Source organism: Procambarus clarkii, chromosome 29, assembly GCF_040958095.1.
Source record: "Procambarus clarkii isolate CNS0578487 chromosome 29, FALCON_Pclarkii_2.0, whole genome shotgun sequence".
NCBI lineage: Eukaryota > Metazoa > Arthropoda > Malacostraca > Decapoda > Cambaridae > Procambarus > Procambarus clarkii.
This window is the reverse complement of record NC_091178.1, coordinates 2,839,939-2,867,573: the sequence shown is the minus strand read 5'-3', so window position 1 is coordinate 2,867,573 and position 27,635 is coordinate 2,839,939. Positions and strand designations below refer to the sequence as shown.

General features: G+C 42.6%; 1 protein-coding gene across 1 annotated transcript in view; it reads left to right on the top strand.

Moving 5' to 3' along the window:
- LOC123764950 (uncharacterized) overlaps nucleotides 1-27,635 on the top strand; it is a 142,682-nt gene that overhangs the window by 108,536 nt on the left and 6,511 nt on the right. The window contains 14 exon segments of the mRNA XM_045753187.2: nucleotides 15,640-15,885; nucleotides 17,894-17,960; nucleotides 19,497-19,605; nucleotides 19,935-19,979; nucleotides 20,745-20,886; nucleotides 22,412-22,615; nucleotides 23,128-23,474; nucleotides 23,926-24,039; nucleotides 24,478-24,615; nucleotides 24,975-25,178; nucleotides 25,598-25,814; nucleotides 25,962-26,141; nucleotides 26,385-26,603; nucleotides 27,270-27,467. Coding sequence (XP_045609143.1) covers nucleotides 15,640-15,885; nucleotides 17,894-17,960; nucleotides 19,497-19,605; nucleotides 19,935-19,979; nucleotides 20,745-20,886; nucleotides 22,412-22,615; nucleotides 23,128-23,474; nucleotides 23,926-24,039; nucleotides 24,478-24,615; nucleotides 24,975-25,178; nucleotides 25,598-25,814; nucleotides 25,962-26,141; nucleotides 26,385-26,603; nucleotides 27,270-27,467 — 2,430 coding nt within the window.

Genomic DNA, 27,635 nt, shown 5'->3' with positions numbered 1-27,635 from the left:
AGAGAGACAGAAACAGAGACAGAGACTCTCACAGTGAGGGGGGGAGTGGGAAAGACCAGGTATACTGTGGTGAATTTCCGGGACTCAGCAGTAAATTACACGAGTGCGGGAACACGGGGTCACCTCTGGCAGGTAGACGGCGCCAGTCATCATCTTCTAGGTAAAGGATCACAATTCGCTGAAGTAAATATAAAAGTGACTCTTCATACAGCTGCCTGGGAAGTCAGCTATGAAGAGCATATCTCTGGCAAAATCGATTTTAGTGTGTGTGTGTGTGTGTGTGTGTGTGTGTGTGTGTGTGTGTGTGTGTGTGTGTGTGTGTGGATCAAATCACCTCATTCTTTGGGGCACACGTGAGGAACACAAATGCAAACAAGCCTGAATGGTCCCCAGGACTATATACAACTGAAAACTCACACCCCAGAAGTGACTCGAACCCATACTGCCAGGAGCAACGCAACTGGTATGTACAGGGACGCCTTAATCCGCTTGACCATCACGACCGGACAAAAGGAAGTGGTTCAAATAGCTTCGGCTATCACTTCCTTTTGTCAGGTCGTGATGGTCAAGCGGATTAAGGCGTCCCTGTACATACCAGTTGCGTTGCTCCTGGCAGTATGGGTTCGAGTCACTTCTGGGGTGTGAGTTTTCAGTTGTATATAGTCCTGGGGACCATTCAGGCTTGTTTGCATATATATATATATATATATATATATATATATATATATATATATATATATATATATATATATATATATATATATATACATTATATATATATGCGAACAAGCCTGAATGGACCCCAGGACAATATGCAACTGAAAACTCAAATGTGAGAGAGTTTGTTTTTCATGTGAGAGAAACACAAATTTCAAATTGATTGAGAGTTTGCTTTTCAAATGACTTTTCTGGGGTGTGAGTTTTCAATTATATATATATATATATATATATATATATATATATATATATATATATATATATATACATACATATATACATACATATATATATATATATATACATATATATACATATATATATACATTATATATATATATATATATATATATATATATATATATATATATATATATATATATATATATATATATATATATATATATATATATATATATATATAATTCGCATATTTATAACTCACAGGTTTTTTTTATTCAGGTGTGGCAATTTTAACACTGCCCAGCTAATATGAGGGAAAAACTCTCACTTGAAAAACAAACTCTCTTTCATTGAAGAGTTAACTGTCATTTGAAAAGCAAACTCTCAATCAATTTGAAATTTGTGTTTCTCGCACATGAAAAACAAACTCTCTCACATTTGAAACACAAACTCTCATTTGGAAAACAAACTCTCCTTCTCATGAAATACAATCTCTCATTCTCATGAAATACAAACTCTCATTCTCATGAAATACAAACTCTCATTCTCATGAAATACAAACTCTCATTCTCATGAAAAACAAACTCTCTTTCACCTGAAAAACAGAGCACACTTATCTGGCAAGCGAGAGGAAATGAAGAAATCTACTTGTGTCACACTTTTTCAAACGTTCGAATTCAGGCCCACGTGTTCAGAGATGCCCGAACCTGATAACTACCACGATGAAAGGTCACTCGCGTTGCATATGATGAGCTTAAATTAGATTGTTTACTCTAGATTTTCTCTTTGTCATAATTTTTGTATTTTGACTGTGATTATTTCAACTCATAAAATTACTATTTAAATAAGAGGATAACTATTTGGACTATATATGGTACATATATTGACGTAATGGACAATTAAATAATACAATTTGGTACTTTTTAATACAATTTTTACTTTGTAGAGTCTGAACAAAGCTAAACACCAAAATTAAATATTCCTTGGCTCTAGTATGGTACATATGTGTGCTATATTTGGCCTCAGATGGCGTGTACCTGAGTACATTTGAGTACGAATTGGTTGATTGTTGGTTAACTGCTGTTACCCGAGGTGTTGAACCGCGAGCACGTCATCTGAACAACCTCTACCAGTTGACTTCTACCAGTTGACTTCTACCAGTTGAATTCTACCAGTTACTCGCACCACTTCCAGATTTGTTTCATCTGAGAACCACTTAGAAGAGATCAAACCTACGTCTAGTAGAATCTTGCCTCATATCCGCAAATCAACTCTATATTAATAAACATACATACATACATACATACATACATACATACATACATACATACATACATACATACATACATACATACATAGGCGGTGGAAACAGGAGGCCAGACACAGGATACAGAATGGGAGATGAAGTACTTCATGAAACGAACAGAGAGAAAGATCTAGGAGTTGATATCACACCAAACCTGTCTCCTGAAGCCCACATAAAAAGAATTACATCTGCAGCATATGCGAGGCTGGCTAACATCAGAACAGCCTTCAGGAACCTGTGTAAGGAATCATTCAGAACCGTGTATACCACATATGTAAGACCAATCCTGGAGTATGCGGCTCCAGCATAGAGCCCGTATCTTGTCAAGCACAAGACGAAGCTGGAAAAAGTTCAGAGGTATGCCTCTAAACTAGTTTCAGAACTAAGAGGCATGAGTTACGAGGGAACGCTGCGGGAAATGCACCTTACGACACTGGAAGATAGAAGAGTAAGGGGAGACATGATCACTACCCACAAAATTCCCAGGGAACTGACAGGGTAGATAAGGATAAACTGTTTAACACGGGTGGTACGCGAACAAGGAGATACAGGTGGAAACTGAGTACCCAAATGAGCCACAAGGACGTTAGAAAGAACTTTTGCAGTGTCAGAGTAGTTAACAAATGGAATGCATTAGGCATTGATGTGGTGGAGGCTGACTCCAAACACAGTTTGAAATATAGATATGATAGAGCCCAGTAGGCTCAGGAATCTGTACAACAGTTGATTGACGGTTGAGAGGCGTGACCAAAGAGCCAGAGCTCAACCCCCGCAAGCACAAATAGATGAGTACATACATACGTACATACATACATACATACATACATACATACATACATACATACATACATACATACATACATACATACATTACGGAGTGTCTGCTTTCAGACGAATATTCGACAGAGCAAAATACCACAAAAAATGAACCCTTAAATGGGCGAACCCTGTGAGAAGAGATGCCGAGTCTCTGGCAGTTAATGCTAGATAATTCGTTCCTAGTGTCTGGGATTTGATCTGGGTTTAAATCCTGGCCAAGGAGGATGGAGTAAAGGCGACAATTCTATACAGTTCGTTTCTGTTAACCCAGCTGTGATTGGGTACTGGTTATAAACCGACTGGCGGATTGTGTTCCAGGGAAAATTCGTGGGTAAGGCTTACCATGAGCTATGGGAACGGAAAACTCTCATTCTACTAATTGGAGTCAGAAGTCGTCTGCCTCTTTGCCCACATGTGTAAAAGGACGAGAGGGAGGGAGGGAGGGAGGGAGGGAAGGAGAGAGAGAGAGAGAGAGAGAGAGAGAGAGAGAGAGAGAGAGAGAGAGAGAGAGAGAGAGAGAGAGAGAGAGAGAGAGAGAGAGAGAGAGAGAGAATGAGAGTGAGAGAGAGAGAGAGAGAGAGAGAGAGAGAGAGAGAGAGAGAGAGAGAGAGAGAGAGAGAGAGAGAGAGAGAGAGAGAATGAGAGTGAGAGAGAGAGAGAGAGAGAGAGAGAGAGAGAGAGAGAGAGAGAGAGAGAGAGAGAGAGAGAGAGAGAGAGAGAGAGAGAGAGAGAGAGAGAGAGAGAATGAGAGTGAGAGAGAGAGAGAGAGAGAGAGAGAGAGAGAGAGAGAGAGAGAGAGAGAGAGAGAGAGAGAGAGAGAGAGAGAGAGAGAGAGAATGAGAGTGAGAGTACAGGCCAAGGAGGATTGTCTGGGCGCCAATCTTTAACTGTTCGACACTGTTCCCCCAGCTATAATTGGCTGTCTGGTTGTTACCTGATTGACGAGTCGTGTTCCAAAAAAAGCTAATGTGTCAAGGTAACTATACGCTACGGGGGAGTGAAAACTTTGCCTGTTAATACGAATCAGAAAGCCAACTATTCTTGTATCGCGTAAAAAAAACACACACACACGCTGGACTTGAACGTACAGTGTTGACTCCAAACATCGCGGGAACGTTTCGGCCCCGGAGGATATAAGAGAAGCGCTGAGCAGCAGGACAGTCAGAACTACGTGCAACCTGAGTGTCAAGGTAGGCGGTCTCTCCTTGAGGACCGAGCACAAGACATCTACGGATTTCTGAACTCGAGCAAAGCATTATAAGGCCTTTGTGAATGGAGAAAATTATCGTCATGAAGAAGCTGCAGGAGGCGAGGATGGTGGTCACTAGTGGCTACCAAGCAAGGAGTGACGATAATGTTAAGACGGACCTTAGTGATCTGAGGGGCACGTTCTACAGGACCCCCAGCAGGAAGGTAGGAAGGGGCTCCACGAGGACCAAACATTGGAGCTTTAGAGGACTGGTGACGGATGCAATGGACTTCGTGGTTGTGGCGGATGACTCTGACTTCGCGGTGGTGACACACGTGGGGCCGTTCTCTCTTGATATAGACGAACTCATCAAATTCGGAGACGATTTTGAAGATGCCAAGAGTTTACGCAGTAGTTTCAGCAGTGGCTTTTATGAGGGCAGTGACGTCAGCATCAGGAGCAGGAGCAACAGCAGCACCAGCAGCAGCAGCACTAGCAGCAGCAGCAGCAGCACCTTCAGTAACGGCGTCTTCAAACGCTTCGAATATCAGGTATTTTGTCCAGGTTTATAACGTTAGTTACGGATAGTTTAGGACAGAAAAGGTTAAGTTAAATTTGGTTAAAACAGAATAGATCAAGTTTGGACTCTTGCCAAGATGACGTCGCGTACTACTCGTAAGAACGTCAGAACGTAAGTTCTGACGATCGTCGAGATGGTCTACATTCAGTGTGCCTGGACGAAAAATATTAACACAGAACCTAAAACGCTTCACGTTGAAGCCATCATCGAGAAAGATCACCACCGAGAGGAGAGAACGTCTGGCGTCCGAGGCTGCCAAAAGAGACGCCGCGGACAGGTCGATGACAATAGTGTTCAGAGGAACACTCAACGTTTCAGATCATAAAAACTTGTTTGATTTACGATACCACAGTGAGGTCATTATTCCTCAGCGCCCCTCAGGGTGATGCCGAGAGGTTCCACAGAGCTTTCAGCAATTTTTGTTATGAGTTCAGTGACTCATGAACCATAATAGCAATTGCAGCATCAGAAGCAATTTTTTTTATTATTATTTTCACCAACCACATGGGCTGGGTGGTAAAGCGACGGTCTCGCTTCATGCAGGTCGGAATTCAATCCCCGACCGTTCAAGCGGTTGGGCACCATTCCTTCACCCCGTCCCATCCCAAATCCTTATCCTGATCCCTTATAAGTGCTATATAGTCGTAATGGCGTTGCGCTTTCTCCTGGTAGTTCCCTTCCTTCAGGTATGAATGATAACTGTTTCTTTTAGGAACTAAGAAGAACAAGCGCTTCAGTTGTTCCTATAACTCTGAAAAAAGTGGTTGAGTGTTGGTATGCAAGTGGTGAGCGGTGAAAGCACCAACTCTACCACTTGCTCTCACCACCTCCAGATTTGTTTCGTCACATAACCTCTTAGAACAGCTCAAGCCTACGTCTGGTAGAACCCTGCCTCAGATCCATAAAGTAACCATATCTCATATAATATATATCTATATCGTATAATATAGATATTTCCATTTATACATACACGGAATTTTTAAATGGGAAAACCCTCAATGTGTCCGTATGCGAATGCGGGAGAGAGCGAGCGAACGCCTCTGGACGCTCGCAACGGGTTTTGTGTTGACTCCACACACCGCGGGAACGTTTCGGCCCAGGAGAATATAAGAGAAGCGCTGAGCAACGGGAAAACCAGTACCAAGTGTAACCTGAGTGTAAAGGTAGCCAGCCAGTGTCTCTTGAGGTCCGAGCACAGGACATCTGCGGATTTTTTAATTCGAGCAAAGCATTATAAGGCCTTTCTGTTGCTAAGCCACATTTTGTAGGCTGGCTAAATTTGGTCTTTGTGAATGGAGAAAATTATCATCAGGAAGGAGCTGCAAGAGGCGAGGATGGTGGTCGTTGGTGGCTACCAAGCAAGGAGTGACGATAATGTTAAGACGGACCTTAGTGTTCTGAGGGGCACGTTCTATAGGACCCCCAGCAGGAGGAGCGCGGGAAGGCGCTCCACGAGGACCAAACATTGGAGTTTTAGAGGACTGGTGACGGATGCAACGGACTTCGTGGTTGTGGCGGATGAAACTGACTTCGCGGTGGTGACGGATTTCGCGGTGACGGATGAAGCAAACTTTTCGGTTGTGTCACGTGTGGGGTCGTTCTATCTTGACGTAGACGAACTCATCAAATTCGGCGACGATGATATTGAGGACGCTAAGAGTTTACGCAGTAGTTTCAGCAGTGGGTTTTATGAGGGCAGTGACGTCGGTAACAGGAGCAGCAGCAGCACCAGGAACAGCGTCTTGAAGTGCTTCGAATATCAGGTATTTTGTTCAGGTGTTTTAATGTTTGTGTTGAAAAACACCAATAAACCAATTTGCCTTCGTATATATATTTTTACACATAATTGATGAAATGTAAGATTCCTGGCCACACATCATACCTGTGTCATCCCACTGAATATCAATTTTTATGATAAACTATATTTTACGCATGTTTCTGTGACTTGTTTGCGTGTGCGTTTTGCATTTGCTATATCCTGGTAAGTCAGAGTGATAATAAATAATTTGTAACGAATGATAGGTGGAAATAGTAAGTTGTAGGGAACAACATCAGTAACGCAAAAGCTTACTATTAAAGCTTTAACACATGACGATTAACGTAGAAGCTTTAAGAAATACCGAAACTCCTGTGTACGTTTCTCACAAATGAGAACACCAGCCGTGACTTCACAAACGTGACTTCCCCGTCACATCCAAAACGGCCAACAGGAAAACAAATGAACATCCTTGCACGTGTGTGTGTGTATTGTAAACATTAAGACAGACTCTTAATAAAACGTTCAGTGTTGGCTCTCCCATAAGGCCATAAGGGAAGGCGTTATACTCGAGCCGACCACCCCAGACACCTCGGAAATGCCAAAGAACAGGTATTTAGCATCCCGGGGTGAAGACGTTCTTTCCGGGAACTCCGCACTCACTGACCGCGCGTTTGTTCAGCAATATGTGATGCCTTGTGGTGTCACCGGGGCGGGTCTTATCTCCGGGTGGCGGCAACGGCATCCGCACAGCTTGGGTTAGATGTTAGACGGTGTTATACGAGTTCTTACATACAAGAGTTCTTGTTTGTAAGTCGCTAATGAGGTCAGTGACGTTAGCAACAGGAGCAAAGACATCGGCAGGGATGTAGAAGTAGCAACAGGAACAACAGCAGCGCAGAGCAAGTAGCACAAACAATAGAAGAAACAGTAGCAACAGAAGAAGCAGTAGCAACAACAGGACGCAGCGATAACAGGAAGCAGCACCAGAAAGAAGTAGCAACAACAGGAAGCAGCAGCAACAGCAGCTGGAGCAACAGAAGCAGTAAAAACAACAGGAAGTAGCAACAACAGAAGCAGCAGCAGCAGCTAGAGCAACAGAAGCAGCAACAACAACAGCAGCTGGAGCAACGGAAGCAGCAACAACAGCAGCAGCTGGAGCAACGGAAGCAGCAGCAGCAGCACCAACAGTCACAGGAACACATACACCAAAAGCCCTCGGGCTCTGAATATTCTTGATTATCAGTGTACAATTATAAGCCAAGGCGTCAACGATACCTGTTGCCTTGGAGAGCTGTTAAGAACATACTCTGAAAATAGTGACATGTATATACACGTCTTTTCACTTACAAATTAAAATTATCCGTTGAAACCGGTAATGACAATAAAATTTCCATGGAAAAAAAAGAGGTGAAGCAAAAATTCCTCTTTCGATATGAAATCAACCGTGCTCATTTCAAGCAGTGAAAGCAGCCATGCATATTTTATAGCATGAAGTCAGTCATGCACATTTTGAGGGAATGAGCACAACCAAACCCATTTATATAGCTGCATGCAGTAAAGTGCCAATAGATGTAAAGTGCCTTGTATAGAGACTGTTGCGAGCCTCTTGTTGAATCACTTGTGATATAAAAAAGATTATTAATATGTATAAGTGTGTGTGTACATGGATGTATATATATGTACATGTGTATGTAACATTAACAATTGTGTAACTAGCTTCAAAAGATTGTCACTTAGCTAAACGAATTATGGGGTTTCTGAATTAATTATGAATCCGATTATGTGCCTCTGCAACCCTCTCCACCATCGCCCAGGGGATGGGTATGGGGTGCATAATAAAGAAAGAAATTGAATCCAAAGCGGGCCAAATCGCGCGCAGGAAATGTTGATGTTCCAACCAGTGCAGGAAATGAGAGGCTCCCCCGAGCAGTGATGCAGTGGACGCCTCAGGCTGCAGTCGTCTATAGCTGGTGTGTCCACCACCACTTAATGTGTCCGTATATAAGCACGTATATACTCCTTACTAAGCGTCTCAAGGTGAAGCAGACAACACGCAGGTCAGCTTCTCTTTCGACGACTCGCCCTACGTTGTGGCGACATCTGTAGTGACGTTAGCGGCGACATTAGTGTGACACATTGCCTTGAAAACAATTGATAGATTCGTTGTACAAACAGGAGATCAGCAACAATGAATCTTTGAGTGTAAAAGGCCAGCAACATCCGGTAACCAAGTAAATACTACAGGACTTTTTTGTGGACAATTATATAACAGTTCAGTTGACATTTTTGGCCTCTACAATGGAGCAAGTTCTCATCGCGAGAGAGATGCAGGAGGGGATGATGGCGGTCTTCGGTAGCTATCAACCAAGACGCCACAAAAATGTCAAAATAGACATTAGTGTTCTTAGGAGCACCTTCTACCGGACCCCCAGCAGGAGGAACACGAGGAGACGCACCAAGAAGACGCTTCAGAGGAGATTCGACGCGGTGGTGACGAACGAGGAAGGCTTTGTAGTGGTGACACGAGCCGAGTCGTTCTATCTCGACGTAGACGAACTCAACAAATTTGACGATGACGAAGTTGATGATACCAAGAGTTTATGTAGCAGTTTCAGCAGTGGGTTTTATGAGAGCAGTGACGTCAGCAACAGGAGCAGCAACAGGAGCAGCACCGTCAGCAACAGCGTCTTCAAATTCTTCGAGTATGAGGTATTCTGCACTGGTATTTACCGTTTCTGACTGATACTAAAGGCTGATGTTGCATTAGTGACCATGGAACACCTAGCAGTTAAGAAACACTAGCTAGCGTACTTGATGGGATTGTAGATTTGACTACGCTCATCTGAAATATGAGCAACACAACATTGATTTTCCAAAACACTACACAAAGGAAAACTACAAAACTCCATTCGTATTCTCATTGCTTTAACATTATATTTGTCAATACTTGATCTGTTACTCACACCTTAATAAAATATACGAAATGTAATTAAATTCCCATTCGTGGCCTCATAATTTGCATACGATAGAAAGATAAATAAGTGTAGTGAAGTATTATCGCCAATGTAGTACAGATTTTCTTTGCTCGAAAAAATATGCGTAGTCTGAATCCACACATCATTACAAAGAATTCGCTAACGCCATGTCATTTAAACCGAAAATAAGACAATCCGCACAAATTACACATCTCAACACATGGTACATATGTGTGTTGCTGTTATTGCTGCTCCATGTGGCTCCATTTAAATTGAAACAACAAAGCTTCAGAGTACAGCAAGTGGAGTTATTTTACTGTGTCAGTGGTCCAAGTGGGAGTTATTTTGTCCACATGATAATTTAACGTGACTTTATTGTCTCTATGACCATGATTTGGTGGCCTTAAAACCACCAGAGTAATTAAAAAGTGACTTCAGCGCCCCTATGACCATTGAAGTGGTTTTAATATTTATTTTAATTTTTTTTGGTGAACTGTGCCTTATAATTAATATATGAAATAAAAACAAATTGGAAACAGAAGGAAATATGAACGTACCTCAAAATTATTGGATTTCAGGTCCCTTGAAGAGTTGAGTATCTTACCTGTAATAGAAAGAAAGTGAATTATACACCCCAGTCCTCATACACAAAAAAAATATAATATAATCTCCATACTCGATATATAAATATGTCGTACCAAATAGCCAGAACGCACTGCTTGACCTAGTACGCAAGCCCGATTTGCCTAACAGGCAGAGTGATTACCGTTATTTTCAAATAGTTTTCTTCAAATTAATGTTATAATATTATATTAATAACATGAATTACTCAGTTAGGTTAGGTTAGGTTAGGTTAGGTTAGGTTTGATCAAATTGCTATGTAAGTTTAAATTTAAAAATCATATAAAATGTAACGAGAGCGTTATCATTCCACAAGAATTTTGTTTAGAAAAATATATAATTTCAGGAATACTGATGAAGTGACACTTGAGGGTGGAGGTATTGCTTACCTTCCTCTGCTGGATGAGGGCCTCGCTCTCTTCTGGCGTTTCCTACAATACTTTAAACTCTCTCGAGTCAACCTTAAGTCGCGTACACAAATAGAGAATTTCCCATGTCACAGTTTCTTGCTTAATCTTCACTGCACCATAATACACTTGAAGGATCTTTGCTAGACAAAGCACGAATAACGAAAGCACTGTTATAACACATACTAGCGAACGTACCACAAAGCCAACCATTGGCAAACTTGGCAATATCCAGTCAGTTCATAACTCACTGTTACAGATCACATGCTCGATTGGTCTCACCCGGCCCTTGTTGCCAAGATTGTCAGTGACGCTTTACACATGTTCCCGTCGCACTCATCAGACAACCCGTCCTAGACTCAAGTCCATTACATCCAGCGGTCGACCCCACAGACGCATTCATAAATTTTAACATGCTGCTCATTCAAAACGGGAATTTTCTCAAATATAAATTATTATTATAATATATTAGCATATTGTGCATATATAGACATAGGTTAGGTTAGGTGTTTAGGTTCTGTTGGCGATTATTTGTATTTGTAATACGTGGGTGAAGCATTTACAGCGTTGTGGTTCGAACAAAACTCGTCTGTGAAGCCCTTGTTCCGGAAGTGTTCGAACGAAATCAGTTGTGAGTCGTGTATAAACTGTTTTCATTCATAAACAGGAGGTTTGGCGGATGCATGAAATCACTTTTAGATCTTTGTTTAGAGGACTGGCTGTATTTGTCAACCCCTCCTCCAAACAAAGACCCAAAAGTGATTCCATGCACCCGCCAAACCCCCTGTTTATGAATGAAAACGGTTTACTCACGACTCACAACTGATTTCGTTCGAACACTTCCGGAACAAGTGCTTCACAGACGAGTATGGTTCGAACCACAACGCTGTAAATGCTTCACCCACGTACAACAAATACAAATAATCACCAACAGAACCTAAACACCTAACCTAACCAGTGCCTAACCATGCACAATATGCTAATATATAACAATATTAATTTATATTTGAGAAAATTCCTTTTTTGGATGACCAGCATGTTAAAATTAATGAATGCATCGGTGGGGTCGACCGCTGGATGTAATGGACTGAGTCAAGGACGGGTTGACAAATATAAATAAAATCGCCAAAAGAACCTGACCACCTAACCCGCTGGGTTAATTGCTGCAGGCATTTGAAGACTCGAACGGGATGATGCCGGCCTCAAAGACGAACGCGTTGATTTTGACGTGTTGTGTACCCAGTGACGTTGTTTCCTCAAATATGAATAGATAAATAGAAGAGGGGGGGGGGAGATGAGTGGCAGAGAAGGACCAAGAGTGACAGTAGATGGGGTGAGGGAAGTACATCCCTTCTAATGCGTTGTGTGTGCTTTCCTCAGAGGCTAAGAGTCCCCTTCTTCCAGCCAAAGGTGGTACTCCCTTCCATATTTTATATTGAATAGATAAATGAATATTTTAATATACACTATGTTATAGCCAAAGCGTGACATTGAGTAAATAAAATATGGCAAGTAGCTAGATCTGGAATTGTTTAGTAATAAATGCAACAATTATTGTTCATTGACTTTATCTTGCACTTTCTAGAAGTAGAGGCGATGTCAATGCAAACTTCTAATGTAATGGGGTTGGGAAGGAGCTACATAAAAGGCGGGACCCAGGAGATAGAGTGAGAAATATTAAGTAAAAACCGGGAGAGAACGGGAACGAGTGAAAGAGCAGTAGTGAAGGAAGGAGAGGAGAGGGGAAAATATAGGGAGGAAAAGGGGAAAGGGGAATATGTAGGAAGGGAGAAGGGAAGATGTAGGGAGGAAGAGTGGGAGGGGAAGATGTAGAGAGAGGGGGAGGGACAGGGAGAAAGATAGAGATCATCGGGCCAGAATCTACACGACGAGTCGCAAGGCCCAGAATTGCCTTGATTCCTTCAAATGGTTGAGAGACGCCTTATTGTACATGAGTGTAGGGATTGCAAGAGGCCAGCCAGCCAGCCCTCCATCACCGGCTGTATCACCCGTCCTTCTCAGTACAATGTTGTACTGCCATAACTGTCGCGCTCACAACAACAACCAGTACCAGTGTTGCCCCATCACCACCACTGTTGCCCCATCACCACCTCCACTGTTGCCCCATCACCACCACTCTTGCCCCATCACCACCACCATCACTGTTACCCATCACCACTATTGTTGCCCCATCACCACAACTGTTGCCCCATCACCACTACTATTGCTCCATCACCACGACTGTTGCCCCATCACCACCACTGTTGCCCCATCACCACCACTGTTGCGCCATCACCACCACTATTGCTCCATCACCACCACTGTTGCCCCATCACCACCACTGTTGCCCCATCACCACCACTGTTGCCCCATCACCACCACTGTGGCTTCACTTGGCAGTTGCATAAAAGGATCGCGTATGAGGGTTGCATGTTAGAGTGGTGATGGAACATAACTGCATGGTGGAGTTAATTGTTCATTAGTGCGTGATTCCCGTCTCTCGTGACTGCTGTTATACGCTGTTATGTGGCTCTCAATTTTGCTCATTTGTTAATATAATCATGAAGTTGTGAAATGTTGACTTTTGTCTCTTCAAGTCACTTCGGATTGGCTGCATGTTCCTCTTGTGATAATACAGTGAACTGTATTATATTCTGATGGGTGTTATACGCACTTATTGTGGGGTTTAAAGTGTACTTTAGCGTTGCATATCATCAGGAAGCCACTTGCTATACATCCACTTTTATTTAAGTTGGGGTTTGGTATTATTCAACTGGACTAAACATCATTCTTGTTGAAAATTATTAGTTCGCCAACAAATGCACTTCATGCACTGTCTCCCCATTAAATATATGGAAGAGCTAGCTAGGTCATTCATAGCCAGGCACTCCTCGTCACAGACATGTGTTTCATAAGTGTTAGGATTTCTCCAATTATATTTCGAACGGAAATTCAATCTTGCGTTATTCTTTTTGCCTGGGCAAAGTTTTTGTCGTCTTTGGTCCTGAGACTATCTAGTCATACGATGTAAGTTACTCTTCGTGACTCCAGTGACGCCAAATGACTGTCACCTGGTTGGTACAACGATACCAACGGGTTGTATTGACGGGTCGTATTCCAGGGGCAATTAAGATTAATGACCAGCTCGAAACGCTGTGCGTGCTAGTACTCACCTAGTTATACTCACCTAGTTGTGTTTGCGGGGGTTGAGCTCTGGCTCTTTGGTCCCGCCTCTCAACTATCAATCAACCGGTGTACAGATTCCTGAGCCTATTGGGCTCTATCATATCTATATTTGAAACTGTGTATGAAGTCAGCCTCCACCACAACACTACTTAATGCAGGCGATGAGTCACAATAACGTGGCTGAAGTATGTTGACCAGACCACACACTAGAAATTGAAGGGACGACGACGTTTCGGTCCGTCCTGGACCATTCTCAAGTCGATCTTGAGACTCTTGAGATTCTTGAGATTCTCAATCGACTTGAGAATGGTCCAGGACGGACCGAAACGTCGTCGTCCCTTCAATTTCTAGTGTGTGGTCTGGTCATCAAAACTACTTAATGCATTCCATTTGTTAACTACCCTGACACTGAAAAAAAATATTTCTAACGTCTCTGGGGCTCATCTGGGTACTAAGTTTCCACCTGTGTCCCCTTGTTCGTGCTCCACCCGTGCTGAAGAGTTTGTCTTTGTGGCTTTACAAGAATGTAAGAACTCCTGTATATATGAATAAAACAAATGAATAAACAAAATACTTGAGCAAGGAGTCGATGAGATCTACATTAGTTTCATCATGTACCAAGGTACTTGTCGTAACGCAGTTGCATGGAAATTCATGCGCATTCGGGCAAATATTGCGTATCTTTTTACGTAACTATTTATAGGTGTCATCCGCGATAGGTCTTTTACAATCTTAGAGTCGTGCCCTCTTTATATAAGTCATTAATTTTATAATACGCCCTTAATATAAAAAAAACTCTTGATATCATTGTTATTATTTATTTTAACATTATTATTTACCTTATTTTCTTCAGGAATACCTCTTAAATTTAATGCAATATCCCGGCAACAAATACATTCTTGTGTAAGGGGGGGAATTTTTCCACTTAGCGAAGACGAACAACAAATAACATTTAGACAATGTTAAACACGAGACAAGACCAGAGCAACGAGGACGTCTTGTAGTTACGCAGGATAACCAGGAAAGCTATGGGACGTTGGACTGGGATGCGGGCACTAACAAGGTGGTCACTATAGTGGCTCTCATTGTTGACCCTGACCAAGGGCACCTCATTTTGTGTAGGGGCTGTCAATGAGGCTCCCTGGTGACCCTTCACTCTGCTCCGCTCCCCGTCTACTTCATGTTCTGACGGCCAGAGAGAACATGAGAATATGATCTTAATCTACTTCATGTTCTCTCTGGCCGTTTCAGAGAGCACTTTACACCAACTCTGAGACAAACGTTTCACAGAGTTTCCAATTCTTAGCACTAACGTGAGGTTCAGGGAGATTCAGCAACGTCAAGAAACACAGCGAATAATACACTCATTGATATACTTGACAACACAACAACATACGTATACAGAGATAAACAAACACTTGCAAGAAACACTGGAACGTTGTCGTGACCCCTCCCCCCCCTACCCCCAACATATGTTCAGGATACAGCGAAACGTTTTCTGCGGCGGCTGGACGGACTAAGGTTCACGCACGACAACAACAGTCAATGTTGGGAAACCCAGTAGTCATGTGCTGGAGAGAGCGGGAAGTCCCCAGTGATAATGCTTTCCGACTTTAGAAGAAGAAGAAAACATACTTCTCTACCTTTGCTTCTATTGTTCTCTCTCTCTCTCTCTCTCTCTCTCTCTCTCTCTCTCTCTCTCTCTCTCTCTCTCTCTCTCTCTCTCTCTCTCTCTCTCTCTCTCTCTCTCTCTCTCTCTCTCTCTCTCTCTCTCTCTCTCTCTCTCTCTCTCTCTCTCTCTCTCTCTCTCTCTCTCTCTCTCTCTCTCTCTCTCTCTCTCTCCCTCTCTCTCTCTCATGGATAAGTTCTCACCAAGTTACTTTCTACCACCCCACAGGCCGAGGAGCTGCTGACGGATGTGCTGTACTCGGTCCACTCTCTAATGGGCGGCACGGGCGGGGGTGTGTGGGCGGTGGGCGGCCCAGCGGTCATTGCAGCTGTTTCAGCCGGCGGCCAAATCGGTTCAGGGACTTCCAACCGCACAAGCGTGTCCCTGGACCAGGTTCTCCAGGTCTTGCAAGCAGCCTTCCAGGTGAACCAGGACACCGTGGATCGACTCTTACAAGACGTTCAAAGCAGACAGGTGAGTGTCGACCACGACTATTGAGGGAGAACGGAAAAAGCGCCAAGCCATTACGGCTATATAGCACTTGGAAGGGGTTAGAATAAGGATTTGGGATGGGATCGGGGGGGGGGGGGGAAGGGAGGAATTGGGCCACTTGCATGATCGGGGATTGAACGCCGACCTGCATGATGTGAGACTGTTGCTCTACCGTCCAACCCAAGTGGCTGGACGGTAGAGAGAGAGAGAGAGAGAGAGAGAGAGAGAGAGAGAGAGAGAGAGAGAGAGAGAGAGAGAGAGAGCAATAGCAGCAAAGGTCAGGTATGTGTGCTGAGTGCAGGACGGTCAGCTGTAGAGGTTGGAAGGTGTGCGTGTGTGGGGTCGTTGACTGGGGTCAAGGAGACCAGGGGTACAGTGTTGTTTGGAGGCAGCTGTGAGATTTGGAATGCGTATTGGATAGGGGGTTATTTAGTTGGAGGTAGAGGACGGGAGGAGAGGAAGCCAAGCGTGTCGGGATAGAGTATAGGTTGACAGGTATAGAAGACTTCAGTAGATGTGTGTGGAGCCATGTATGACGTGAGGAAGGCGGGGGTATGACGTGAGGAAGGCGGGGGTATGACGTGAGGAAGGCGGGGGTATGACGTGAGGAAGGAGGGGGTATGACGTGAGGAAGGCGGGGGTATGACGTGAGGAAGGCGGGGGTATGACGTGAGGAAAGAGGGGGTATGACGTGAGGAAGGCGGGGGTATGACGTGAGGAAAGAGGGGGTATGACGTGAGGAAGGAGGGGGTATGACGTGAGGAAGGCGGGGGTATGACGTGAGGAAAGAGGGGGTATGACGTGAGGAAGGAGGGGGTATGACGTGAGGAAGGCGGGGTATGGCGTGAGGAAGGCGGGGGTATGACGTGAGGAAGGCGGGGGTATGGCGTGAGGAAGGCGGGGGTATGGCGTGAGGAAGGCGGGGGTATGACTTGAGGAAGGAGGATGGGGGCGTGGGGGGGATGTGTCGCGTCTGTTTACCACGCCACTTTTGTCTCCCATCATCCTGCACCACGAATGTTTTCCCCTCCTCGGGGCCTCGGGAACATCGGTGGGCAGCAGACTCAGTGACATCTAAACCCACGTCACCAGAAGTGGCGAAACATCCTGCCCCAGCATTTCAGAAGAGAGCTATTCGAAGCTCAGGAAGCTGGTGCCACAACTGTGTCTGCGGCGACTCGTATAGGTCATACGGGGGTTGAGCAGTGCCATTTATAGTGAAGTATTCATCTCGAGATGAATACCTGGGTAAAGTGGGAACAGATGTTGCGCTGACATCAATTGTACCGTCATTATAGAGAGTACATGCCGCTGCTGTGTTTTTTTTTTTTTTTTTTTTTTTTTTTTATATATACAAGAGTTGTTACATTCTTGTACAGCCACTAGTACGCGTAGCGTTTCGGGCAAGTCCTTAATCCTATGGTCCCTGGAATACGATCCCCTGCCGCGAAGAATCGTTTTTTCATCCAAGTACACATTTTACTGTTGCGTTAAACAGAGGCTACAGTTAAGGAATTGCGCCCAGTAAATCCTCCCCGGCCAGGATACGAACCCATGACATAGCGCTCGCGGAACGCCAGGCGACCACTACACCACGGAGACTGCTTTATTCGACATTTTTGCTGACATAGGTTGGTCATGTGTTAGCATAGCGCTCTAATATGTTCCATGTAGTACATATATATCAGAGTAATTAGGTAACAGTATGGCGCAAGAGAGGATTAACTTATTCAAGTATAAAGTTGGAAAAGAAATACGATATGAAATAATTATCTTTAAGTAAAATAATTATAACTTCTGTGAACCTCAACACTCCTCATCACACTATTTAAATAAACAAATATGCTAACTACTTGTTTATTGTTTACTGAAACAGGACTTGTTGGGTTTCCTGTGATTTATATTTGTTTTAGTTTATGAAATGTTTATATTAAGGATAATAATGCATTATAAGTAAAGAGACGAATTTATTGAACTTGACCTTCCGTAGGCTCCTGAAGTTACTCTTCACCTGAGTTTGAAAGAGGCGAAGGAACTCCGACCAAAGACTGTCAAGGGTGAGTTATTATGTGTCACTGTCAAGTGTGAGTTATTGTTTGTCATTTGTCGTGTGTGTATGTGTATCAGTGTCATGGGTGAGACATGTGTCACTGTCAAGTGTGAGTTATTGTTTGTCATTTGTCGTGTGTGTGTGTATCAGTGTCATGGGTGAGACATGTGTCACTGTCAAGTGTGAGTTATTGTTTGTCATTGTCAAGTGTGAGTGTGAGTGTCAATGTCAAAGGCGAGTCATGTGTTATTGTCAAGTGTGAGTTATTGCATGTTATTTGTCAAGTGTGTTTGTGAGTGTCAATGTCAAAAGTGAATCATGTGTCATTGCCAAGTGTAAGTTATTGTTTATTATTGTCAAGTGTGTGTGTCAATCTCAAGGGTGAGACAGATATGTCACTTTCAAGTGTAAAATGATTATTTATCATTGTCAAGTGTATGTGTGAGGCACTTCAGCTGTCACTGGGTCATGCGTATGGACATTTTTCGTTGATTCTTCCCGTCTTGCTTGTGTTGTACTGGAGTACAGATGTTTCGAGTCCGTGTTCGAGGCCCCTCTTGACTCGCGTGCCGGGATCATGTAGACATGTGTGATTTACAACACACACACACACACACACACACACACACACACACACACACACACACACACACACACACACACACACACACACACACACACACACACACACACACACACCGGCCCATCCTCCTATTTTCGTAGTACTTATGGGAAGAATGAGGACCATAGTACATATACTGACATGCAACGCAATTAGAAAGTAGAAATCGGCACTATTGAGTTTAGACAAACCGGAAAGCGATTTTCTACTTATGTTGCAAAGACATACTAAATTATCCTAGCCTATCCTTCCTAAGCCTAATACACGATATCTGAGGCCTCATGTAGTACATCTGTGTGCTATACTAGGCCTAGGATTATTTTTGTTTTTAGCTTAATTTTTGTCGGACTCTATAAAATGAATAGTACAAAATTCTACTATCTAATTACTTAATACGTTAATGTTTGTACTATGGTGCACAGAGTTACAAAAAGTACTGCTCTTTTGGCCCGCCTCTCAACTGTCAATCAATCAACTGTTACTAACTACTAACTAATTTATTTATTTATTTATTTATTTATTTATTTATTTATTTATTTTTCAACACATACACATACACACACACCCCAGGAAGCAGCCCGTAACAGCTGTCTAACACCCAGGTTCCTATTTACTGCTAGGTAACAGGGGCATCAGGGTGAAAGAAATTCTGTCCATCTGTTTCCGCCGGCGCCGGGAATCGAACCCGGGCCACAGGACTACATATCCAGCGTGCTTTCCTCTCAGCTATCAGCGCCCTGTGTGTGTGTGTGTGTGTGTGTGTGTGTGTGTGTGTGTGTGTGTGTGTGTGTGTGTGTGTGTGTGTGTGTGTGTGTGTGTGTGTGTGTGTGTTATCAAATTAATCGCCAGTGCGTAAGTCATATATCACTTTTATCTCTATAATTAAAACAATAAAGTTAATAATTTATTTCCATTCACTAGGGACAACAAACTCCTACGTGACCTTGGGAATTCCTAATTCAGGCGAGTCCCACCGGACGAGGCTTGAGAAGGATACTCTTAATCCCAAATGGAATCAGGATTTCACCTTGTGAGTAATACCATTGATCCTATACCTGGCTATTCTCTACTAGTGATACCTACTTATAAAATACCCGTTTTCTAATGCCCAGAATCCAAAAGTAATCATGACTGATAATATGATTAGTATATTCTTCTTAGTCATTATAACTGCATCATTGTCCATCATCATTAACCAGTCTTCATTGTGAATTATCATCATTCGTCAGTTATCAATGTGCATCATTACTCAATACTCAGCATCGTACACCATCATGCATCATCGTATATCATCATATATCATCACAACAATTCGGAAACACAGATTTGATAATAACTATTTAACTCTTTGTATTTCAGACGTGTAAACAATCTCCAGAAGGACGTCCTTCAAGTGGAAGTCTGGTGAGTACTGGTCAACACACCCCCAAACACCTGTCACCCCAAACACCTGTCACCCCAAACACCTGTCACCCCAAACACCTGTCACCCCAAACACCTGTCACCCCAAACACCTGTCACCCCAAACACCTGTCACCCCAAACACCTGTCACCCCAAACACCTGTCACCCCAAACACCTGTCACCCCGCAACACAAAGTTAGGAATAACATAAATAAATAAAACTCTTGAATAAACATTTTACTGTATGAGCTCACCTGCCCAACGTAATGCAGGTGTTCGTTATTTATATATATCAGCAAACACAATGATAACAAATCCACAAGGGCCGTGACGAGGATTCGAACCTGCGTCCGAGAGCATCCCAGGCGCTGCCTTAATCGACTCAGCTACGACATGGTAAAAGGAGTTGAAACCGAAGTTCTACTGAACTTACTGGATCTGTAGGCAGCGTCTGGGATGCTCTCAGACGCAGGTTCGAATCCTCGTCACGGCCCTTGTGGATTTGTTCATTTGATGCATCACGCAATTGTGATTTCTGTGTGTAAACACAACGTTATTTGTACGTTTGTAACACCGGCGTTTACTAACGTGAAAACTTTGTGGTTATTTCGTGTAATGTCAAACCGCAAGGATTGACCATACAACTATTTTAAATGTAAAAATAAGCATAAATCTAATAAAAATATGAAGAGTGTGTGATTTTCAGTTGCATTCAGACTCGTCAACACAGGTCGTATGCCGCTAATTGTTTGTGTGTGATATACAGGCACGAGCATGACGCTCTGGGGGTGAAGCAGCTGACAGCTGTGCGGGACATCAAGGGCCTCAGTCGGCTGGTCCGGGGCACGACAGCTCAAGCCCAACACCAAGCAGCTCACCTTCTGGGCCAAGTCACCTTCAATGTCAAGGTTAGTCACACACGATGGGAAGGGCAAGCTATCTCTTCTTCTGCGTCAAATATTGCAGTTTAACTCAAAACAATTATATTTGTATGTTACTGAATATGACAGAGGGTGAGATTAATGATTCTAGCACGAATCTTTTCTATGGTTCTTATATTTTTCATCACTTGAGAAGGAAGTCGAAAAATTAACTCTCCAAACCTCATTATACAATTTTATTATGGCCTGATGTTAAGAGATGTGTTTCGTTGACCATGTCAACATTGCCAAAGGTATAATGGGATTAAATTTGATTGATTAATAAAGATTAAGCCACCCTTGAGGTGGCACGGGCATGAATAGCCCGTAAGATTAAATTTGGCTGGAGCACCCGGATATATAACCGAGAGTGAGGTGAAGTGGCACATGGGCCACTGGGCCCACTGCAGCCTAACCATCTCGTATGTTTCAATGACGGCTGGAGTAGTATGTTGGATGTCCACTCGTGGTCTCGAAGATGGCAAATTGCAACATGGTGTTTGCTGGCTGTTGATAGTTGGTTGTGTTTGTTTGATGTGCAATGTCTCGCCAATGTCCAGTCTTTTATTGTCGATTATTTCAGTTTGGTTTTTCAGGAAATCTCTGGTGATGATCTGATTGTGTGCTGATACATGTTCCTTGATTGGGCTTTGTTGTTGGTGCATTGCCAGACGCCTTGAAAGAGATGATGTTGTCTTGCCTATATGCTGAGATCGTTGCGGCTGATAGTCCCCAAATGGATATGTGAAAGCACAGACGCCATTCGTCTCTTTCAAGGCGTTTCGTTTCGTGTTTCGAGAAGTTTTCTTTAGCAAATTGGTGGTCTTCTTGCACATATAGTATATTATTAGCTAAACCTTCTGCCTGATGTCGGTAAAGGGGTCACGTTTCTAACTTTAATGTCTTTCAGGACTATATCTTCCGTTTTGTGAGCACTAGAACACTATATTGTTGAATTGAAACCGTAAAAGACTTTAGACCTCCTGGCCTATTGAACTGTTTCATTGACTCAGGTGTTTTGGACGACATCCTAACAATTTATCCAAAATTTGCTTGTCCATTTTAAAGAATTAAGATTTTTTTAATTTATATTACTTCTAAGCTGCATCACTTATGAACCCATCCCTGCCCTTGTGTGGCAGTGCACAATAGAAAGTTGTTTTTACATATTCATACACTAAAATATTGATTGCAACCACGATATATACGTGCTTCAGCCTACAGTTTAGACCTATTGTCTTGTGTATGACTCTCTGTCCTGTGTGACAGTGAATACCAGCATTATCCTCACTTTAATAAGACTTAATTGAAATCCTAAGATTAGGCAAAATTGTAATTAATTTTGTCAATAAAGATGTTAATAATAATAATACGTGGAAAACATGTTCCTGTTGAAAACATATATAGGAGGGACCGGATAATTGTTAACGTGGGGAGAACTTCGATAAGTTGAATGGACTTCATATGTCCCCATGGACGGGAAACTGACCCAAGCTTGTACTGTGTGTGGCAGGACGTGAGTGAGCGCGGCCTCAATGGGTGGCATCCCCTGGAGAAGAAGAGTGAGGTAGAGGAGTCCAAGGAGAGAGGCAGCATACTTCTAGTGGGATCCCTGTCCTCTTCAGCACACCTCGAGAACAAAAATCGACAGTCATACGATTCCCTGCTGGCTCGTCTTGTTCATCATCAACTAATAGAAGAAGCAAACAACAAACAGGTGGGGATTTCTTGTTTGTTTAACAAGAAATACAAATTGCATTGTTACATAAATGTTTAATCCAAAATAAACTGATGTTAGTCTTTGAATTTAGTTGTTGCATTTCAAAACAGTCTGAATATATAAATGCATTCAAATATTAATATATATTTGTTCAAAATATATAAAATAATTGTTAGCAATATAAGGAATTTTTTTTAAGTTAATGTTTCAACAGAAAATGCTGATTGTGCATAAAGATACGAATATAAAGAACTGTGTATGATAATTAACCATTCACGATGTTTACCTTTCAGGTGTATCGGTGAATATATATATAGAGAGTTAACTTTAGTCTTGGACTAAAGTAAACTTGATGGTTGGTCATTAAGCTATTGTGGTGGCCATAATATCCCTCCCGCGGTTGATAGGCCTTAAGCCCATATACCCAACCAATAAACACAGTATATAAGGTATATACTTACTAGCATTCTGTATTCCAGAGTTTTGTAACACGTCTTATTCACTTTCAGGAGGACGAGTGGTCGCCGCCCTGGAACGGGCGAGTGAGCGGCAGCGCAGCGGCGGCCCTGGCGCAGTTCGCCATAATGTTAGGGCTGAACGACGCGGCTCTCCAGTTGTCGTGGTGGTGCGTGGGCAGCAGGATCGCCACCGTGGACACCGCCTGGACCCTCTCTCAGCTCCACCGCGTGCAGGCCGCCCTGGCCAAGGGTGCTTATCGAGACGAAGACTTGGGGGAGCTGCGGACATCTCTCTCCAGCTTCGTTCGCGCCAGTGCCGAACGGATTAAAACTCTGCACACAGCATTTCCTCCCTCTTCTGGTGTTCTGGCGCAGCACCAACTCACTTACACTCTAAAGTAGGTGGTGTTCGTAATATGTAAAGTATTGTATAGTTATAATTGCATTTTGTTCGTCATTAGATGATGTTATGATGTATTTGTAAAGTTTAAACACTCTGCTCCTTATTAGTTTGGTATAATATGCCACTTTTTATACTAAAAGTATAATTAAAGTTTTTGTTTTCATTAGTGCTTCACGTAGACAAAGAGGACAGACGTGTATACATTGAAATGTACACCCCTCTTCTCATTGTATATTGACTGAGAGTTTACTTTAGTCCTGAACTATGCCCAGGACTTTAGTATACTTGCTCGCTGGTCATTAAGTTACTTTGATGGCCTTAATACTTTTATAATACTTGCCTTTAATACTCCCTACTTTTATAGGTCTTAAACCCTATATCGAACTAGCCAACTTACAAAAAGTCTATACCCTGATGTGGATTTAACGTGCTGACAATGTTTTCAGGGTCCTGTACAGTATGCAGAACCACAATGAAACCCAAGTACTACTGGCTGAAGAAGGCCTTCCCTACCTACACGAGACTGTCACATCAAGCCTAGCTGTGCATACTAAGAACTGGTGAGTCGACGTGATCTGGCCTCACACTGCACTGACGCTCTCTTAATGTGTGTGTGTGTGTGTGTAAGCTGCTAGTATGTGTAGAAAATATTAATTACCAGTTTTATATTTGTCAAACCTTTTAAGACAATATTAAATTTACTTTGCACATTCATTTTGTCAACTTTAAATTAGTACCATTGCGTTTCCAATAATGTTTTAACTTGATACAAACTTCTTTTTAATGTATAAGAATCCATTATAAAATACAAAAAAATGCATTATTCAAAAGTTGCATTATTTTAAGAGTTTTTTAAGGCCTCGCTTTGCATAGAATGTTTTTTTTTTCTATAACTACTAAATAAACTTCAGTAAAGAAAGTTCATGGAGCCTATAGATCCCTCTATCACGTGACACAACATAGCTTCATACTGATGTGTTACATGTGGGTGGTGACAGGTGGACAGCGATGATCGAGGAACAGCTGAGAGGAGTTAGAACAGCTGATGAGCAGATCTCAAGAGTCATCAACATCGTCGATGAGTCCAACACCTTCCTCACCTACGCTGACAAATTCTACAATAGCATTTTCTTAAAGTGAGACAACTGTTTCATTTCTTCTTTATTGTGTCATTTGTGTCTTTTTATGGAATATTGATATTATATTATTAAATATGTATATATAACCTTTCATTATACTCATTTATATCTCCCTTGGAAGTGGGAGACAGAATAAGGATGCATATATATATATATATATATATATATATATATATATATATATATATATATATATATATATATATATATATATATATATATATATATATATATATATATATATATATATAATAGATATATAGATATATCATAATGTTTTGAAGGCCTATATTATATGCAGATTAGTTTATTATTTATTCATTTAAATGTGAAAACTAACACGGGTGTCTCACTAGGGAGATGAACATCCCATACATGCAGACAACCTACCTTGTGGTGAGCAAGAAGGTCAATCCCTGCGTGCGGCCTTTAGTCATGAACATCTACAACCGTATGCCCTTATTCAACGAGCAGAGGGAAGACGCTGATGACGCCCAATACGCCCTGGAGGTGGGCACGTCCCTGTGGCAGCTGTACAGGAATCTTAGCCACCTACACACGTGAGTTAGGCATTCTGATGTATTTAGAATTGATTCAGTTTTCTCACACAGGCACACATGGGCGTCCTTTTCTATTGGCTACTTCTCCATCTCGTATATTGGTAAATTGCGTCAGTATGACGATGATATCTATCTACCGTAGACAGGAATTGTGTGAAATAATAGATGTGGGATCGCTCTAGACTGACAGATGCTGATAGCAATACTTGTTGATAGGTGAAGCCTATTATTAAGATCTAACATACGCGTGTTCTTTGATAAATGAATGATCTTCATTTTATGGTATACTCCACATGTGTAAATATTTTATCTATTGCAGTTAACATTGCTGTCAGCTGATGTGTATATATTGATTAGGCTCGTTCGTTTCCCTTAAGAAAGTGTAATGTTATTTTTTGTCTCGCTTTCCTTACTCACAGGTTGGGCGAGTCACTTCCAGCTGAGGCTCGTAGTGAGTCCGGGGTGCGTGAGTACCACCGGTGGTTCTCCCGCGGGGTGATGAGGTGGCTGGAGCTGGCCATCTCTCGCGCTCAGGATATGATCAGAAAAGCCGTCGACCTAGATTGCTTCGAGCCCGTCGATGCATTCTGTAACTTCAGCTCCTCTGCAACTGATACCATTGGAATATTCCACGATGTGAGTTGCAACGATTACATGTTCCATATTGAGGTTTTATGGCAATCTTTGTAAGCGGCCTCGCTCAACATCCATCCCTACCTTCCCCACCCCCTTAAAAGTGAAAAATATGGCAGAGGTAATTTTTCTAACATTTTCATTACCCAGGTAAAAATCTGGTGGTTGAAGCTGGCCTGGCCCGACCCAGAGAACAGCGCCGTGTTACTGGCCAAGATCTTGGAAGACATCTGCTCCTGCGGGACCACCTACTCAGACCTCCTCAGGAATAAAGTTGACACCATGCTCTTCAGACAAGATAATTCCAGTCGCGTCTTCTTCACCAGTCAGGTACAATGTCACTCTTGTGTCTTCATCAACAGCTCCTTAACCTTTCAATATGTGTTGAGGATCATAACATTTCTGAAGTGTTCGAAATAGCTGCCATTGATTTTTTTAATTTAATGTATCTTAAACAATTATAGAACACCGTAGCAAAGCAAGCTTTTACTGAACGCTGGCTCGCTTGTTGCTGAACAGTTAATATGGTTTCCTTTATACTCTATTGTAACACAAACGTCACTCATCGCCCAGATTTGTGTGGGGCTCAACAACATCGAGAGAGTGCGACAGGAGCTCACGGGACTCCCAGGACACTTCGGGTTCGATGCTCAGCTGGAGGAGATTAGGAGCTCAGGGAGTGGTAACGGAGCCGCTGCCCAACTGGAGGCTACCGTTGAGAGGCTGATATTCAGCGCCGCAGAGAATATGGAAGCCAAAGTCAACGAGTTTATTGAAACTGTGATAGACAAGGTAAGTAATTAACGTGAGCTTGGCGACACTTTAATTGGAAGTTTTAATTTGTCTTAAGTATGAGTGATTGTTAGGTTCAGTTGTCGAAAATTTTCATCTGATGGAAAAGAAAATCAGCATGTCACATTGTGCAACGATTCTAGAAATATATTGTGGCCTCTATTTTTTTCGCTCAGTGTGTTTGAGAGTGAAATAGGCTGTTCCGAAATTTTCGTTCATCGCGCTCGGCTAATTTAGCCGTGTTAAGCACTTCAGCCTACTATATATAATTGTATCCGTAAATTTCAGTAAAAATTATCAAACATTTAAAATACTCTTAAATCACAGCAACAACAGCAGAGTTTTTTTAATACCATTCATTTAGAGGTGTCGCAAGTGGTTGGGCACCGTTCTTTTAGCCAGTCATTGTGTTCAGGTACTTAACCTATCATCATATCCTAACCCTTATTCCTTTCCCCCGCCTCGTACCAATCCAAATCCTTATCATGATCCCTTCCCAGTGCTATATAGTCGTAATGGCTTGGCGCTTTCCCCTGACAGTTCCCTCCCTCTTAGTCCGTCCTCATAACCCAACTCTTGGACGACTTATAACCACACTAGTTATATTAGCACTTTGATAGTCACCCTTCCTGTACTAGATGCTCATAACATTCTTTCCTCCAACAGATGAGACCGACACTTGAGAAGGCAGCGAATGACGCCTGTGAAGCCCAAGATGAGTTCTTGTTCTTAGGGGAAGTTCTTAACCCAGCCATGGAACTCCTGCGTAAACACCTCCACACCTCTAACTTCCACAGGTTCTTGTGGCGTGTGTGGGAAGTCATTATTGACATCTTCAATTCCATTGTTAGGCGAAATACTGAGGTAAGATTTTTATAAGACTGTCCATTCATTCAGAAGCTTTTCAGAGTGTTCACATGCTGTTTCGAATCACAGCAGATTGTACTCGCCTAATTTTGCTCGCCAGTGTTGAGCTTCGGCTCCTTGGTGCCGCCTCTTTACTTTCAATTATGTAGTATATAGGTTCCTGAG